The 19,928-nt window shown below is 43.3% G+C and overlaps 1 protein-coding gene and 1 long non-coding RNA gene across 2 annotated transcripts in view; both read right to left on the reverse strand.

The window, feature by feature from the left end:
• Window positions 1-1,200: 1,200 nt before the first annotated feature.
• LOC132826600 (uncharacterized) lies at window positions 1,201-10,350 on the reverse strand. Its single transcript, XR_009645894.1, has 6 exons — window positions 10,287-10,350; window positions 4,859-4,906; window positions 2,745-2,798; window positions 2,615-2,656; window positions 2,077-2,113; window positions 1,201-1,914 (listed from the first exon to the last, which is right to left on the reverse strand). It is a non-coding gene; the product is annotated as an uncharacterized LOC132826600 (long non-coding RNA).
• A 2,967-nt stretch (window positions 10,351-13,317) lies between these two features.
• LOC132829859 (uncharacterized) overlaps window positions 13,318-19,928 on the reverse strand; it is a 51,027-nt gene continuing 44,416 nt past the window's right edge. The window contains exons 4-5 of the mRNA XM_060847249.1: window positions 18,066-18,179; window positions 13,318-13,361 (exon numbers count right to left, since the gene is read on the reverse strand). Coding sequence (XP_060703232.1) covers window positions 13,318-13,361; window positions 18,066-18,179 — 158 coding nt within the window. The remainder of the gene's footprint in view (window positions 13,362-18,065; window positions 18,180-19,928) is intronic.

Below are 19,928 nucleotides of genomic sequence, written 5' to 3' on the forward strand. Positions count from 1 at the left end.
AATGCCCCTTAATTCCCAATTTACTGCTGCCCAGTGAGTGACCTGCCTCACTGCTCAGCAAATCCATAAAAGATGCAGTGAGATGCTCCCGATACCGGGATAGACCTCAGCGCACTTCTCATCTGATTCCACCATAAAGTTGATCTTGGCTCATCACTCAGGCCCCTGTAAGATTCTGTGACACTGGGGGTAGACCTAAAAGAACCTCTGGTCACTATTCAAACTTCTCCCTTACATTTTGGTCAATGTTTATTCATGAACTGACATCAGTACCTGGTTGTTAGCACAATGCTGTTTGTTGGGAAATGAAGAGTGAAGCAGACTGAATGAATTAAATGTATCTTCAAACTTAAACAAGTCACAATCTGAAAAACAATAATTGTTCCTTTCTGTGTCAGAGAGATGGAGTGATCAACATCATTAGCAATGATATGATTAGATCACCATCAGTGTGGAAACAGGTCCAACAAGTCCACACTGACCCTCCGAAGAGTAACCCACCCAGACCCATTTCCCTCTGACTAATGTACCAAACACTATGGGCAATTTAGCATGGCAAGTACACCTGACCTGCACATCTTTGGACTGTGGGAGGGAATCGGAGCACCCGGAGGAAACCCATGCAGACACACGGTGAATGTGCAAACTCCACACAGACAGTTGTCTGAGGTTGGAATCGAACCTGGAACCCTGGTGCTGTGAGGCAGCAGTGCTAACCACTGAGCCACCATGCCATCCACATGAATGCATATTTTTTTGATTTCTTAATGTTTACTGAGTGATCCAGAAAACCATTATTAAAAACATTCTCAACGTACCAGGGTGTCCAGCTCAAAATGTCCAGGGGAAATAGGATAAGCAACGAAAGCTGAACCACATTAACAAAAAGACACCAATAGAGATACATAATATTTATGTAAACTATATCGATAGACCACAGACATACATCAATATCATATTACACCTAGATGGATCTTTTTACATCTCACTGAGGTAGCATTTTGGAAATCAAGCTTCACTATTCCCAAGGTCATCACAAAAGTTGGGAGATTTTATAGAAGTTCACAAAATTCTCCACTTCAACTGAGTTTTCGACCCAGATTGCCAGGAAGCACAGACTACATTTCTGGACTTACAAAGATTACTATTTTTCACAAATAAATAGACATGAATTCCAGAGAAATAATGACAAACCATTGACATATAACGCCACTCGTTAAAACTCTAAGATCCTCATGAACGAATTCCCCTTAAATCCGCACACATACACATACAGACAGGAATGAAACATTCATCATTGATTTGAAGGAAAACACAGAAAGCAGTTTCAGTGGTCCCAGTTCACAGGATCCGCTGAGATGATGCTTGTGATCAGAATGCTACTTCCTTCTCCTTCTCCATCTTCCATGTGCAGATGTTGTCACTGGTTTACACGAGACACAGGGTGGCTTATATTGGCCTGACTTATTAATCAAAGGTCAGAGCTTATTGCAACTGCTAAAAGAAAAGAAAATAAGCTCAGTGTCCTCAGAGTTAAAGTAACTTTTATTGCAGGTAACAGAGCTGATGATGATCAGTTCCTGAACTGGTGATGGTTTGATGGCTTCTCCCGATAGTGTTCACATCCACACAAGCTGTTCAGTTACCTGGGAAGCAATCAAATCATTGCTGGCAGCATGAAGTTTTTGTCATTGATTACTAGTCATTAGTACAAAGACCAGTCAGATACTTGTTGCCAGCTGAATCTCCATTTGTACACGCCCTTGTCTCCATCTCGTCTGCACCTTCTGCTGCTGTCTGACCCAGCAGCTGTGTAAACAGTACTTACAATGAGTGTCAGGTTACTTGCTTTCAAAAACATACAGTATTCCTTAAACAATCCTTAGCTTTCAAACAATTCTAATCCATCTCAGTCTAGAAAGATAAAAAGACATAGACTTTATAAAATATAAAAACTTTTGAAGAATATTTATGTCAATTTTAGGAGCTGGTGAATCCCATGATGCTCCTTGAATTTGATCTGGGAAGCAGTGTAGCCTCAGTTACACAGGTTCATTACTTCCAGTAAATACTCACTCCTAATGTGTGTCCATAACAGCTGCATAGGTTACATCTGCTAGAAAGATACAGAAATCAGAGCTGATTATAATTATAATTTCAGATTCAGGGTAATTACAGGAAAATGGCAAATTTACCCAAACATCATTCCCTTCAGTGTCAGCATAATTACAGGAAAGGGAAATATTTACTCCAACGGTTGAACATTTTCCCCCTAATTCTCATAAACACATCGGCAGAGACAAGTTTTCTGACTGACAGTCAAGTACCATCTAACGGGATTGGTGCAGAAAAGCAACACCCCAATGAAGACGGACAGGTTGACCAACCAATGACAGCAGCATTGTGGCGTGGGAATGCAGCCTGGGGGGGTCATATGATCAATACTCTATGAGCCAGCGACCTCAGGTTTGGACTCAAATAACAAGGAATAGAATTACCCAGTCCCAACTGGCACTGTCCCACACTTGGGAGAATGGACTACAGAGGCTAGAGAAGGTGGAAATGGAAAGGGAAGGGGAGAGGATTAGGATTTTGAAAGGAAAAACTGACTCACTCTCTTCTGATTCCGCAACTGAGAGACTCTTGTCATCTTGAACTGAAAGAGAACAGCCTGTTAGTGAGGAGGATGTATTTTAAATGTTTAGAAACACCACTATGTGGGAAAAAAGTATGTAGCTGGTTACCTTTTCTGTTGCTGTCAAACACGATGCTGGCATAGGTACAGGAGTCAGGCTGAGCTGTAATACAAACAGGATTCACTCTGAAACTGCCTTACTGCATTCGCTTTCTGACTCAAGAATCAAAGAATCTGACAGCAAAACAGAATCCTGCATTTACTTCACAGCTTTACCATTGGAAAATGTCTGACGAGCTGTTTGAGAATCCGACATCAAGCCATATTCGGAGTTATTTGGACAGGTGGTATTCCAACACGCATGTCTTAAGGAGCGACTTAAGAGGGGGAAAGAGAGTTGGAGAGGTTTGGACAGGGATTCTCACAGTCTTGGAGATTGAAAGTTAGATCCCAGTGATGTTACTATTACAGTGTCTGGCCAGACCAGATTTATCCTTGGCTGCTCCGGGAAGCGAGAAAGGAGGTTGCTAAGCCACTGGCAAGGATACTTGCCTCCTCACTCTCCAGAGGAGTCATACCAGAGGATTGGAAGGAAGCAAATATTGTTCCTCTTTTCAAGAAGGGGATTATGGAAACCCCTGGCAATTAAAGACCAGTCAGTCTTACGTCTGTGGTCAGCAAAGTTTTGGAAAGAATTCTGAAGGATAGGATTTATGACTATTTGGCAAAGCATAGTGTGACTAAAGGCAGTCAGCATGGCTTTGTGAGGGGCAGGTCATGCCTCACAAATCTTATTGAGTTCTTTGAGGAGATGTCAAGACAGGTCGACAATGGTCAAGCAGTGGATGCGGTGTATCTGGACTTCAGCAAGGCATTTGATAAAGTTCCCCATGGTAGGGTCATTCATAAAGTCAGGAAGTATGGGATACTGGGAGATTTGGCTATCTGGATTCAGAATTGGTTAGCTAACAGAAGGCAGAGAGTGGTTGTAGATGGAAAGTATTCTGCCTGGAGGACAATGATGAGTGGGGTCCTGCAGGGCTCTGCTCTTTGTAGTTTTTATAAATGACTTGGATGAGGAGGTTGAGAGGTGGGTTAGGAAATTTTCAGATGACATAAAGGATGGACGTGCCATCAACAGTATTGAGGGCTATTGTAGGCTGCAGCGTGACATAGACAGGATGCAAAGCTGGGCTGAGAAATGGCAGATGGAGTTCAACCTGGATAAGCGCGAAGTGATGCATTTTGGAAGGTCGAACCTCGGATGCTGAATATACGATTACAGATAGGAGTCTTGGCAGTGTGGAGGCACAGAGGGATCTGGGTGTGCAAGTATGTAGATCCCTCAAAGTTGCCACCCAAGTGGATAGGGTTGTTAAGAAAGCATATGGTGTTTTGGCTTTCATGAGCAGGGGAATCAAGTTTAAGAGCCGCGAGGTTTTGCTGCAGCTCTACAAGTCCCTGGTGAGACTACACTTGGAATATTGTGTCCAGTTCTGGTCGCCCTACTACAGGAAAGATACAGAGTCTTTGGAGAGGGTGCAAAGAAGGTTTACCAGGATACTGCCTGGAATGGAGGGCCTGCCTTATGAAGAAAGGTTGAATAAGCTCGGACTTTTCTCTCTGAGAGAAGGAGGAAGAGAGGAGACCTGATCGAGGTGTACAAAATAATGAGAGGATTAGATAGAGTCAATAGCCAGTGACCTTTCTCCAGGGCAGGATTGACTGGTACGAGGGGTCACAGTTTTAAGATATTAGGAGAAAAGTATAGAGGGGGCATCAACGGTAGGTTCTTTACGCAGAGAGTTGTGAATGTATGGAATGCATTGCCAGCGGTGGTGGTGGAAGCAGAGTCATTGGGGACATGTAAGCGACTGCTGGACATGCACATGGATAGCAGTGAGTTGCGGGTTAAGTTATTTTATTTTACATTAGGATTAACCCTCAACCCAACATTGTGGAACAAAGGGCCTGTTCTGTGCTGTACTTTTCTATGTACTCAGGAAATCAGAACCACAGTGAAATCAGCTCTTAGAGAGTGGGAGTGATCTCAAATGATACACTTTCTCAATATAAAAGCAGTCATTGATTCATGGTCTTCTGAAGCACTGATTGTGAATCTCTTGTTACCATTAACAAAGACAAAATGTTCTGTTGGTTTAATTATAGAATCTGAATATCAATTAGAAAATTGCTCAAAACTTTTAAGGTGCAGCCATTTACCTGTTCTGTTGCTGTCAATCTCAGCATAGAGAATGGAACTGTCCTGATCTGTAACACAAACAGGAATGATAAGGGGCCATGCATCGGCAGACTTGTCCTTAAATATCAGCAACAGCTCAGTGGACACCACATACCCCTCGGAGTTAGAAGGCTGTGGATTCAATCCCCATTCCTGAGGCTACAACGTAAGGTCTAGGCTGAGACTTCGGAGCAGTTCGAATGGAGCGCTGCAATGTCTAAAGTGTTATCTTGTGGCTGAGATGTTAAAGGATGCCCTGGCCTGCTCTCTCAGGTGGATGTGAACAATTCCACATGCATTACTTCAATGAAGAACAGAGGAGCTCTCTACTGTGTCCTTGTCACTCATCCCTCAACCCAGATCATTGTGTCCTCACCATTACTCATCCCTCAGTCTACATCATGAAAATACACAGGCTAACTGATTGAACACAGTGCTGTTTGTGGGACATTACTGTGCACAGATAGGTTGTTGCATTTCTACATTATAAGGAAAGAAATAACTTGCACTTAAATAATGAATAATCATAGAATCCCTGCAGTGTGGAAGCATGCCATTGTGCCCATTGAGTCTCATTGACCCTCCAAAGAGCATCCCACCTAAACCCACTCACTACCCTTTCTCTGTAACCCTGCATTTCCTTTCTCTAACCTACTTAGCCTGCGCACGACAATGCAATTTCCCATGGACAATCCACCCAACCTGCATATCTTTAGACTGTGGGAAGAAACCAGAGCACCTAAAGGAAACCCACACAGACACAGGGTGCGTCTTGCTACACTATTGAATCAGCTCCACCTTCCTGAGTCCCATAGCCATTAATTCTTTTTTCGATCAAAGGTCTATCTGATTCTACCTTGAATGGATTTGATGACTTACTCTCCATTGCTTTTTTGGAATCACAGACTTGTTAAACTGCAGAAGGAAGCCATTTGATCCATTTGATCTATCATGCCTACATCAGCCCTTCAAACCAGCATCATTACTCAGTGCCAATCTCCTGCCTTTTTGCCATATCCTTGTACACCATTTCTATCCAAATAATCATCCAATGGCCTCTTGAATACTTTAATTGAACCTGCCTGCATGACATTTACAGATAGGGCATTCCCACCTCCACCAACTTACTGGGTAAACATTCTGTGTTCATTTGTACATGACTTTAAATCTATCCCCTCTCAATCCTCTTCCTTTTCCAAGAGACAACAGATTCTCCCTATCTATCAATCCAGCTGTTTATGAATTTGGAAACCACTATCTAACCAAGAGAATTCCAAGGATCAATGGCAAAGACTTTTGTCTCTGAAACAGAATACCTTTTTTCTTATTCTGAAACTGTGTCCCCTATTTCTAGGATCCCCCTCAAGGGGAAACATCACCTCACCCTCTACTCAATCAAGTTCCCTCAGGATCTGATATGTTTCAATAGAATTGTCTCTTATCCTTTGAAATTCCAATTGTACTGGCCCTACCTGCCCAACATTGCCTCATTTTCTTTCATTTGTAGGTGTTGCTGACTGGGTCAACAGTTTTTACCTATCCCTAGTTACCCTTGAGAAAGTAGGGGCAAACTGCTTTCTTCAATCACTGCAACCCACCTGCTGTAGGTTGACCCACAATGCCACTAGGGAGGGAATTGGGAGGATTTTAACCCAGTTACCGTGAAGGAACTGTGATGTATTTTCAAGTCAGGATGGTGAATGGCTTGAAGGGGAACGCGAATGTGCTACCACTTTCCTTCTCGATGGAAGTTGTTGTAAGTTTGGAAGGTTCTGTCAGAGGAACTTTGATGAATTCCTGCAGTGCATCTTGTAGTTAGTGCACACTGAGTGTCAGTGGTAGAGGGAAGGAATGTTTGTGGATATAGTGCCAATCAAGCGAGCTGCTTTGTCCTGCATGGTGTTGAGGTTCCAGAATATTGTTAGAGCTGCACCCATCCAGGCAAGTGGGAAGTATTCCATCACACACTTGATATGTGCCCTATTGATGATGGACATGCTCTGGAGAGTCAGGAGGTGCGATTGTCAGAGCAGTATTCCTAGCCTTGAACATGCTTATGGGTCCACTATGTTTATGTGCAAGTAAGGTCAAATTTCTGGTCAAGGGTAACCTTAATGACACCAGGATATTGATACTGAGGGTTTCAGTGATGGTAACACAATTGAAACACTGAGGCCATTGGGACTGCCGAAGGGTATTACCTATTAGGGTAATACCTTATCCTAAATGAGTTGAAGCAATGTTTTTCTGAACTGCATCTAATGTGTTTGTACCCTTTTTCAAAGGAGACTATAATATACGATGTGATCTCACCCATGTCTTTCACAGCTGAAGGAGATGAGAGTGTAGAGTTGTGGTCTCAGCAAGGCCTTTCACTGCTGAAGAAAACTATAATGTACAGTTGTGGTCTCACCACAGCCTCTTATTACAGCTGAAGGAGACTATAATTACAGTTGTGGTCTCACCACAGCCTCTTATTACAGCTGAAGGAGACTATAATTACAGATGTGGTCTCACCACAGCCTCTTATTACAGCTGAAGGAGACTATAATGTACAGTTGTGGTCTCACCACAGCCTCTTATTACAGCTGAAGGAGACTATAATGTACAGTTGTGGTCTCACCAAGACCTTTTACAGCTGAAGGAAGTCATTCTTTTGTTAGTATTCTATTGCCTCGCAATAAACACTAACCATGTGATTCCTGTACCTAGATTCCTCCGAACCTCATATTTCTGCAATTTTTCTCCACTTCAAAAGTACACCGCTTTTTCATTCTTTCCGCCAAGGTGGGCAACATCACATTCTCTCACAATGTACTATAGTCTGCCATTTTTTTACCCAGTCAAGAGTGTGGCGTTGGAAAAGCACAGCAGGTCAGGCAGCATCTGAGGAGCAGGAGAATCGATGATCAGGATGAATCAGGATGGACGTCTTATGCCTGAAAAAAACATTGATTCTCCTATTCCTAGGATGCTGCCTCATCTACTGTGCTTTTCCTGGACCACACTCTCAACTCTGATCTCCAGCACCTGCAGTCCTCACTTTTTCCAAATATTTACCCATTCACTTAAACTACGGATACAGTTTGCAGATGCTCTAACTACTCTCAACAACTTGCATTCTTTCATATATTAATGTCATTGGAAAAAATGTAGTGTGCATTCCATGCATCTGGCCCCTGCATTCATTATCACTGACAGAGATTGTAAAACATTGAGGACCAGGCACTAATCTCTCATTACAGATTGCCAATCCAAAAGCGATCTATATTCACTGCTTTTTGTTTGCTAGTCAAATCTTTATTCATGTAAAAAATGATGTCTGCAGATGCTGGAGATCACAGCTGAAAATGTGTTGCTGGTCAAAGCACAGCAGGCCAGGCAGCATCTCAGGAATAGGGAATTCGACGTTTCGAGCATAAGCCCTTCATCAGGAATGAGAGAGAGTAGCCAAGCAGGCTAAGATAAAAGGTAGGGAGGAGGGACTTGGGGGACGGGCGATGGAGGTAGGATAGGTGGACCTGGGGGGTGCAGTGAGAGAGAGACTCACTGAAATCCTTGTAGAGGGAGGAAGAGAGCTTCTTCAAGGAAGGCATCCTTGCCAGAGGATTCGCAGTAGGTTAAAATCTTCGAGTAAAAAATGAGGTCTGCAGATGCTGGAAATCACAGCTGAAAATGTGTTGCTGGTCAAAGCACAGCAGGCCAGGCAGCATCTCAGGAATAGGGAATTCGACGTTTCGAGCATAAGCCCTTCATCAGGAATGAGAGAGAGTAGCCAAGCAGGCTAAGATAAAAGGTAGGGAGGAGGGACTTGGGGGAGGGGCGATGGAGGTGGGATAGGTGGACCTGGGGGGTGCAGTGAGAGAGAGACTCACTGAAATCCTTGTAGAGGGAGGAAGAGAGCTTCTTCAAGGAAGGCATCCTTGCCAGAGGATTCGCAGTAGGTTAAAATCTTCGAGTAAAAAATGAGGTCTGCAGATGCTGGAGATCACAGCTGAAAATGTGTTGCTGGTCAAAGCACAGCAGGCCAGGCAGCATCTCAAGAATAGGGCTGAGATGCTGCCTGGCCTGCTGTGCTTTGACCAGCAAACCTTTATTCATGCCAACATGTTATCCCTGCCCATGTGCTCTTATCTCAATCTTTGATTGGATCTCAGTCTTTGAGTGGCACCACATTATAATACCTTTTGAACATTTAGGTACATCCTATCTACTGGTTTCTCTTCATCCATATTGATTGATACTTCCTCAAAAACATTAATAAATTAGTTAAACATTGTTTGCATTGACTGTGCTGACCTGATGTTGAGATACCCGACTATCACAGAGGTACAGAATCACAGATTTGTTGTGTGGCAGAAGTAAACCATTCAACCATCTTGTTCGAGTATTTTGACTTAGTGCCTAATTGCATTTTCCCTATAATTCTTTTTTCGCTTAGTCATCCTCAATGCCTCAATTGAACCTGCCTCCACCACACTTCCAGGCAATGCATTCTACACCCTAACTACCTGTTGTGTGAAAACATATTTTTCTCATCTCACCTTGCCTTCTGTTACAAACATTTAAAACTGTGCCCTTGGTTCCCAACGTTTCGGTCTATTGAGTTGTGATTTTTTTTGCATCCCACCACTCTTTAAAAAAGGTTTTAAGTTTGCTATTTCCCAATCTATTGGACTCTTTCAGAAGAAATTCTAGGAATTTCTAACTAACGCATCTACTATCTCAGCAAACATTTCCTTTAACACCCAGGGTTCAGATGATCTGGAATTGTCTGTCATAAGGGTTCATAGTTTGCCCCACACCTTCTCTTGGTCTGGTGGTGGTGATTTAATTTTTTAAGTTCTTTCCTCTCTGCTGTCCCGGACTATTTATCAGGACAAGAACAGAGAGAGCTGGATTAGCTAATTTTTATGGAAGTCCACTGCTTTCATTCTGTTGCTTTCAATGTTATGAAACAGTGTAACTGGATTATCACCTGGGTAGTGAAAGTGACAGTCTGCCCCTGAATATCTATCCAAGAGTGGCACAGCGGCTCAGTGGTTGGCACTATTGTCTCACAGCGCCAGGGACCTGGGTTTAATTTCAGCCTCAAGAGACACTGTGTGGAGTTTGCACATTCTCCCTAGGTCAGCATGGGTTTCCTCTGACAATCCAAAGATGTGCAGGTTAGGTGGATGGGCCTGCTAAATTGTCCATAGTGTTCAAGGGATGTGCAGGTTAGGTGGGTTACCCATGGGAAATGCAGTGTTACAGGGAGAGGGTGGAATGCTCTTCAAAGGGCAGTGTGGACTAGATGGGCCAAATGGTCATCTTCCATACTGCAGAGATTTTATGGATTTGCACTGTGTCATACTACCTCTGTTACAGAAATGGATATTGATCAGTCAGTTAGAGTACAGCCAGTACCTGGAATAGTTGTTTGTTGGACCTGATCAGTCTCAGGAATGCTGGATGATCCTGGATCATTCCTGAAAAACACACAAGGAACATGAATATTCCAAGGAAACTCTCCCAGATCACAGAAAGGAGCATTCTGTGCATCAATCTCCTGCTCTGGTTTTACCGGGAGTAGAGTCCAAACACAGTTAATCCATTGAACCTTGCTAAAGATCACAGATGGAGAAAGTGAGGACAGCAGATGGGGACCCCACCACCAGAGATATATTTCCTTCCCCTTCCCTATCAGTGTTCCGAAAAGATCACTCCCTCCGTGACTCCCTCGTCAGGTCCACACAACCCACCAACCCAACCTCCACTCCCGGCACCTTCCCCTGCAATCACAAGAAATGCAAAACTTGTGCCCACACCTCCCCCCTTACTTCCCTTCAAGGCCCAAAGGGATCCTTCCATATCCGCCACAAATTCACCTCCACCTCCACACACATTATTTTCTGCATCCGCTGCACCCGATGTGGCCTCCTCTATATTGGGGAGACAGGCCGCCTACTTGCGGAACGTTTCAGAGAACACCTCTGGGACACCCGGACCAACCAACCCAACCACCCCGTGGCTCAACACTTTAACTCCCCCTCCCACTCCACCAAGGACATGCAGGTCCTTGGACTCCTCCATCGTCAGACCATAGCAACACGACATCTGGAGGAAGAGCGCCTCATCTTCCGCCTGGGAACCCTCCAACCACAAGGGATGAACCTAGATTTCTCCAGTTTCCTCATTTCCCCTCCCCCCACCTTGTCACAGTCAATTCGCTCGAACTCAGCACCGCCTTCCTAACCTGCAATCTTCTTCCTGACCTCTCTGCCCTCACCCCCTCTCTGGCCTATCACCCTCACTTTGACCTCCTTCCACCTATCGCACTTCCAACCCCCCCTCCCCCAAGTCCGTCCTCCCTACCTTTTACCTTAACCTGCTGAACACACTTTCCCCATTCCTGAAGCAGGGCTCATGCCCAAAATGTCGATTCTCCTACTCTTTGGATGCTGCCTGACCTGCTGCGCTTTTCCAGCAACACATTTTCAGCTAAAGATCACAGATACTCAGATGTAGACACAATCAGAAATGCCACCCTTGAATAAATTGTCATGAGAAACAGTTTTGCCTTGGCATCAGAATATGGCTGGCCCCCAGGGAACCCAAGGTGTAGTCAGCAGCTGTAACACAGGGAGGGCTGTGCAGACACTGTCAGGAATCACAGTGACAGATCATTCCAGGCAGCTCTGAGTCAGATTGGAACAACTAGTCACAGGGCAGGGAGGGAGGGTGTTGTAGATGAGGGGAAAGTTCCTGAAGGGGCTTCTCATCTGACATTACACTCTGGGAAAGCTTGGAAAATGGAGCATTCAACACTCACTGGAGGTGTTTACATTTTGATCTTCCACTCCATTAAGCATTCATTGCAACTCAAAGAGTCCACAGGAATAAAAATAAGCAACAACTTCTGCCTTGCCCGAGAGCAAATTATAGATTGATTTGGAAAGGGAGATCTCAAATGAACCTGAAGCACAAAACTTACAAGCAGATGGCATTAGACAAATGATTATCGAAACAGAAAAACTAGGAGCAGGAGTAGGCCATTCGGCCCTTTGAGCCTGTCATATTATCCAATATGATCTCGGCTGATCCTCTATCTCAATGCCAAATGCCCTCTTTTTTCCTCATATCCCTAGATGCCTTTAAAATCTAAAAATGCATTTTTAAAAATATATTCAGTAACTTGGTCTCCATAGCCTTCTCCAGTACAAAATTCCACAGATTCATTATCCGTTCAAGAATGAAAACTTTCCTTCATCTCAGTCCGAAATGGTCTACCTCAAATTCTGAAACTCTGTCCCCAGTCTAGATTCCCAGCCAGGGGAAACATCACCCCTGCATCTAGTCTGTGCAGCCCTGTTAGAATTTTATATGTTTCAATCAGATCCCCCCTCATCCTTCTAAACCTTAGAGAATATAGGCCTAGTTGACCCAATCTCTCCACAATAGACAGACCTGCCATCCCCTGTGTCAGCTCAGAACTCTACATTCCCTCTATGACAATCATATCCTTCTTAACCAAGAGAGGACAAAACTGCACATAGAGCCATAGAGCCGTACAGCCCGGAAACAGACCCTTCATTCCAACCAATCCATGCTGAACATAATCCCAAAATAGTCTAGTCCCACCTGCCTGTTTCTGGCTCATATCCCCCCAAAATCTTTCCTATTCATGTATCTATCCAAATGTCTTCTAAATGTTGTAAATGTACCTATACCCAATACTTCCTCAGGAATTTTATTCCACATGCAACCCATCCTCTGTGGAAACAATTTGCTTTTTATGTCATTTTTAAATCTCTTTCCTCTCACCCTAAAAAATGTGTCCCTTTGTCTTGAAATCCCTCCTTCTAGGGTAAAGACAACTACCACATAATATGTCAGGTGCAGTCTCTCCAAAGCCCTGTACAACCGCAGTAAGCCATCCCTGCTTCTGAACTCAAATCATCTTGCAATGAAGATCATATATCAATTGCTACATTGTCTGTCTACTTTTGGGCTCATGCCCGAAACGTCGATTCTCCTGCTCCTTGGATGCTGCCTGATCTGCTGCACTTTTCCAGCAACACATCTTTCAGCTCTGTCTACTTTCAGTGACTGGTGTACAAGGACTCCCTTCGTACATCAATGTTTCCAATATATTACCACTTGAATTATACTCTACATTTCTGTTTTCACAAAGTGTGTAACTTCACATGTAGCCATGTTGTACTGGAACATCAACCTGTCATTTACCTCTTAGCTTGTTCAGATCCCTTTCCCACTCTGAGTGTTTGTTCAGATCCCTTTCCCACTCTTTTTCGTTTAAGCAGCTTCTTAAAAGGACAAACCACATTAATCAATTCATCACCATGGGGCTTCAGTCTGTCTGTGAACAAGAGGTGTTCAATTCAACTCTGAACCACAGCATTTCTACCACCATGTTTATATCAATTGCCGATTACCCCTACCTTTTCAACGATGTGGTGTGCTCTATTTTCTGTGTGTACCCTAAGGAGATTAAAAATAATTAATAAATATTTAGTTCAACCATGAACAAATAAGCTGCACAGTGGAAAGGTATTTTCAACAATATATAATCATTGCACACTTAATGTGTCTAGAATTTTATGACAGCTAGATTCTCTTAATCAAGAGTGACCTATGTATGTCAATCTGATATTAGACACACCAGATTCTCAATAGCAGGAAATTGACCCTAAACACCTAACGCCAGACCAGTTGGTCTAATGTCAGTTCACTCTATATTTATTGTTTTCTATTTTCTGCACACACTCCTTGAACTCTGATTTAAAAAGGCTTGTTCATTTCAAAAGAATCCTGTCACTCAGAAAGGGCTCATTCAGCATATTGTGTCAGTGTCAGCTCTTTGAAAGATCGAACCAATTAATTCTATCCCCTCAGCCATTCTCCATGATCCTCTAAAAATGTATGCTTTCATAGCTACTATTGAGTCAACATCTCTTTCAGGCAGTGCATTCTAGATCACAGTTTATAGAACCCTTTCTTTCATTCGTGGATGTGGACTAGGTCAGCATTTATTGCACTTTAACTGAGTGGTTTTCCAAGGCATTTCAGAGGCCAATCAAACATTGCATCTGAATTCACATGTAGGCCAGATTGGGTAAGCACAGCAAGTTTCCTTTCCTAAAGGACATTAGTGAGCCATTTTGGTATTAATGACAATTCTCATATACTCAGCATTAGACCTATTTTCAATTCAAATTCAAATGTGACCACCAGCCATAGTGAGACTCTCTAGATTACTAATTCTGTGCCAATACCAGTCTACCACTGTGTCCACAAGAGGCAGTAAAGAATAGATGGAAAGGGTACATCAAATACATCTATATAATAGAGATAGCAAATCAACAAACTAGAATCAAACAAAACACAGATATTTTCCTGATGATTTCAGACCTGATTTCTGCAGTGGGAGAAAGTGAGGACTGCAGATGCTAGAGATCAGAGTCGAAGAGTGTGGTGCTGGAAAAGCACAGCTGGCCAGGCAGCATCTGAGGAGCAGGAGAATCAACGTTTCAGGCATAAGCCCTTCATCAGGAATGAGCCTCATTCCTGATGAAGGGCTTATGCCTGAAACATCGATTCTCCTGCTCCTCGGATGCTGCCTGGCCGACTGTGCTTTTCCAGCACCACACTCTTCAACTCTAATTTCTGCAGTGTAAAATTTTAAGAACTGTAAAAGAACAGAAATCAAGAAGTGCAGAAAGGTGCAAAGGAATCCCTGCAGAAATGATTAATAGTGGTACAGTGAAAATGTCCCTGCACTCGTACAGTAATTCAGAAGCTTCAAGTAATTCAGCAGACAAGGTTTTGTATCGTACCATGGCAGATGGTGAAAATTTAATTCAATGAAATCTGAAATTAAAAGCTAGTCTAATAGTGACCATATAAGGACCGTTGGGTCTTGTAAAAAACCATTTAGTTCACTGATGTCCTTTATGGAAGGAAAACTGCTGATTTTACTTGGTAAGGCCTACATGTGATATTCTCCAGACTCAGGGCAATGTGATTAACTCTGAGCTGCAATCCGAAATGACTCAGCAAACCACTGGAAGCAAAACATTAACTCTGCTTTCTGCCCACAGATGCAGGCAGACCAGCTGGGTTTCTCCAAAACCTGCTTTTTTTTTAACAAGCCACTCAGATTAAGGGTAATTAGGGATTGGAAAAAAATGCTAGCCCAACCAGTGACATCCACATGCCATGAATGTACAAAGTAAAAGTGACTAACTCAAGTGGGTGGAAAGGAAAACAGCTGGAAGTGTTTTTGAGCACAGAGTATTACCAGTTGAGAAACAGGGACGGCTGCAACTTTGATTACTCAAACAACTAAGTGAATGAAAAAGACCTTGGCAGGGTGCTTTAGATTAGATTAGATTACTTACAGTGTGGAAACAAGCCCTTCGGCCCAACAATTCCACACCAACCCGCCGAAGCAGCGCCCACCCTTACCCCTAACCTAACATTACACGCAATTCACCTGACCCGCACATCTTTGGACTGTGGGAGGAAACTGGAGCACCTGGAGGAAGCCCACGCAGACACGGGGAGAACGTGCAAACTCCACACAGTCAGTCCCCTGAGTCGGGAATTGAACCCGGGTCTCAGGCACTGTGAGGCAGCTGTGCTGACCACTGTGCCACCGTGCCGCCCACAATTGGAAGCTAAAGAAAGTAATTACATCAGCTGTGATCAATTCAGTTTTAGGAATGATTGTGGAACTAGAGAGGTTATGATGGTGATGAGACTGTTCAGCAGATATGGACAGCTGCTTTGTGGACTGAAAAGGTTTTCTCCTGGTGAACTGACAGAAGTTAAAAATCACACAACACCAGGTTATAGTCCAACAGGTTTAATTAGAAGCACTAGCTTTCGGTGCGCTGCTCCTTCATCAGGTGATTGTCGAGTAAACAGTTGTAAGACACAATTTATAGTAAAAGTTTACAGTGTGATGTAGCTGAAATTATACATTGAAAAATACCTTGATTGTTTGTTAAGTCTCTTATCTGTTAGAATGACCATGTTAGTTTCATTTCTTGTATACATAAGTCGCAAAACCTTTTTTGGAGTTACGTTCTCAGGTGAACTTTAACAATTGGTGTCAGCCCAGATAACGTGTTGAAGGTGTTAGCCCCCTGCATGCTGTTGTCTGTGCCGTAATGTTTAGATCGATTCTAATCTAAAAAAATGAACTAACAGAACTTTCCATGGATTCGTGCAGTTTTTGAGCAGAGTACAATGTGACTCTGCAAGTACAAATTCACCTCACAAATTAATATGTGTGAGTGTGCAAAGTATGGCAGGGATGACAGAAATGATTCATAACGATGTTTCCAGAGATGAGGAATTTTGGTTATGAAGGTAGATTGGAGAATTTGCAACTGTTTTCCTTATAGAAAAGGAGAAGAACTTCGAAGTATTCAAAATCGCATCTAACAAGAAACTTTCCTCACATGAAAGGATGGTGAACAAAAGGGCACAGATTTAAACCAGATAATCAAAGATGCACAAGTGACGTGGAAAAATAACACACCGGAATGCAAAGCCTGAGATGTGGTGGAGGCAAGTTCAACTGAAACATTTAAAACAGTAGCAACTATCACCCAAATAGAAAGAATATGGAGTGTGACAGGGAGCAGGCAGGAGTGTGACACTAAGTGAGTTGCACATTTAGAGAACGAGTGTGGACACAATGGGCTGAATGACCACCCTCTGCCCTGTAAGGGTTCTGTGATTCTTCAAATTTTCAGAATTTAGGGTCTAGACAGCAGGAAGCACAGCCACCAATGATTGGGCAAAGAAAATGGATGTATAATTGAGTTGAATAAAGACAGCTTTGGAGGGTTGAAGGGCACAAAAGTGTTACAGATATAGGGATGGAGGAGCCATGAAGATAAGATAAGGCTCATCAGCACTGACATAATTGAACTCATGGGTCCGAGGCCTCTAATATGTCAGTGTGGACTTGTTGGGCCGAAGGGCCTGTTTCCACACTGTAGGGATTCTAAAAATTCAATTCATGTTCCTGCAGTCCTCACCTACTCCCATCCTGCATGATCAGTTTGATCAGGGCAAAGGAAGGTCATGAGGACAGCCCCAAAAATAAATCAGTGCCTGAGCATTGCACCCACTGCATCGACCTGAAGAGGAGTCTATGTTACATTGTAGGAGCAAATTACTACAGATGCTGGAATCTGTACTGCAAACAAAAAATGCTGGAAATCACAATGGGTCTGACAACATCCATGAGAGACAGCAAGCTACTGTTTCAAGTCTACATGACTCTTCATCAGAGCTGAAGTGAAGTGTGGAGGGGGCAGCACTTATGCTATAGTTGGGGGTGGGGGGTTGGTGGTGTGGGGTTTGTAATTCTGGAGGAGAAAGGATGTTGATAGTTCAGATTAAGTGATCAGAATGCGAATCAGAAGTATCAATATCCTTTATCTCCCAGCATTCCACTCTAATCCACCCCCACCACATATTGCATAAATGCAGCTCCCTCCTCAGTTCACTTGAGTTCTAATGAATAATCATCTAGACTTGAAATGTGAGCTTACTTTCTGTCCATGGATGTCACCTCAGCCGCTGTGATCTCCAGTATTTTCTGTTTTCAGTCCATGTTACCGTCCTACCCCTAGATACAGCTCTGTTACTCAGACTATCTGAGCTACAATGTCCATGCCTTTATCCAGCAAACCCTCTAACTCAATCTTAACAATAAAAACTCACAAGAGCATCATGCTGAATTACAGATTCCTTTCTGTGATACTGAGATTCTGTACCGGGTCTGTTGGGATTCTGTCAAATGGCAGTGAATGAAATTACGTTTTTGAAGAATTGAGATTTGACAATGATGGAAGTAGAATGGGGTTTGATCCATCATAGTTCAATAGAATGGGTTTGAATGGACCTACTTTGAAACAGCCTCAATATTCAATCACTCGAGAGAAAACTCAAACAGGAGTCGGACATCAGAGAATGGCTGATGCTATTGAACAGGCCACCTTCACCCACCCTCCACCACCCACCAAAGACAAAGTCAATATTTTCAGAGAATGAGTGGAAGAGGAGAGAGTCAGTGAGGGAAAATTAATTAAGGGTCATCGTTTGCTGGTTTCAACCAATAGAACCATATTGTATCATTAACCCTCATTCCCTAAAAGAACCCACCTCCTTTCTTCCTGTAGATGATGAACATGATGATAAGGATGAAGAAGATGAACAGGAGGCTGAGGAGTGAGATGATCAGTTGACATATCACAATGGTGGGCTCAGGCTCCTTCACTATAAAATGGAAGGAACAATGTTGGTCAGCCATATCTCAAACCTGGGACATGCTTCTCATTCAGGCATCCTCCAGATTGAACCACTTGGTGGTGCTCCTGTGTATTGGAATAAACAGGCCCCTGAAACAAAGACAATTCAAAGGAATCTTGGTCCCGAGCAGCTTTCATCCCTCATCTGCTGAAATAACACTCCACATTGGAGACCGGTTAGGGTAATTGTTTCTCAGAGTACAGGTTCCTTTGAGTACCTTAGGTACCAAGGTCACACTGTATATGTACATGGACTTGATGACACCACACCTGGAATATTGTATGCAGTTTTGGTCTCCTTATCTAAGGAAGGATGTTCTGCTCATGGAGGGAGTGCAATGAAGGTTGACCAGACTGATTCCTGGGATTGCAGAACTGACATATCAGGAGAGACTGGATCAATTAAGGCTATATTCATTGAGGTTTTGAAGAATAAAGGATACTTCACTGAAATGTCTAAAATTCTGACAGGAGTAAACAAGATAAATGTGGAACAGATGATCCTGATGACCAGGGAATCCAGAACCAGGAGTCACACTCTAATGATATGGGGTAGCCATTTAGGACTGAGATGAGGAGAAATTTCTTCATCCAGAGAGTGGGAAGCCTGTGGAATTCTCTGCCATAGAAAATGGCTGAAGCCAAAACATTGAGTGTTTTCATGAAGGAGTTAGATACAGTTTTTAGGGTTAAAAGTCCTCAAAAGAAATTGGGAAAAAAGTACAAGGTTGCATGATTGGCCATGATCATATTGAAGAAAGGAGCATTCTCGAAGGGCCAAATGGCTCACTCCTGTTTCAAATTTTCTATGTTCCTCAGGAGAGTGCAGCCAGACACAGTTTGGTGGCTCATCAGATGGCGAAGCTGTACAGGAGTGTGAGTGGTAGGAAAAAGAATGGAAGAGCAAAAGTGATAATGAATTTCATAGTCAGGGATCAGACAGGAGCTTCTGTGGCCCTCAGTAAGCCTTCAGGATGACATGCTGTCTCAATGGTGCCAGGGGAATGAATTTCATGAAACAGCTATTGGATATTTTGATTCTTCATTGTTGTTCTTTACATTCTGCCCAATTTTCAGACCTGCCACCTACCTTTGTGGAATTAGATGCTTTTTCTTTCATGTTGATGTTGCCTTTAATCTTTCTGGTTAAACATGCTTGAACAGCACAGAGGAGATTTACAAGAATCTTGTAAGGACTTGAAAAATGCAGGTATCGGGAAAAACGAGTTAGGCTCGTGTTTATTTTCCTTAGAACAGAGGAGGCTGAGGAGTGGCTTAATTGAGATGTAGAAAATAATGAGGGGCTTGTGTAGAGTGAACAGAGACCTGTTTCTTCTAGCAGAGAGATCAGAAGGCCACTGATTTAAACTGACTGACAGAAGTGTTAGCAGGGACGTGAGGGAGACTTCTTTCCCCCAGAGAGTGATAGGTCATCGAGCCATAGGGATGTACAGCATGGAAACAGACCCTTCGGTCCAACCCGTCCATGCTGACCAGATATCCCAACCCAATCTAGTCCCCCCCCCCCCCCGCCAGCACCCAGCCCATACCCCTACAAACACTTCCTATTCATATACCCATCTAAATGCCTTTTAAATATTGCAACTGTACCAGCCTCCATCACTTCCTCTGGCAGCTCATTCCATACACGTACCACCCTCTGCGTGAAAACGTTGCCCCTTAGGTCCCTTTCATATCTTTATCCTCTCAACCTAAA

Source organism: Hemiscyllium ocellatum, chromosome 2 (genome assembly GCF_020745735.1).
Source record: "Hemiscyllium ocellatum isolate sHemOce1 chromosome 2, sHemOce1.pat.X.cur, whole genome shotgun sequence".
Taxonomy (NCBI): domain Eukaryota; kingdom Metazoa; phylum Chordata; class Chondrichthyes; order Orectolobiformes; family Hemiscylliidae; genus Hemiscyllium; species Hemiscyllium ocellatum.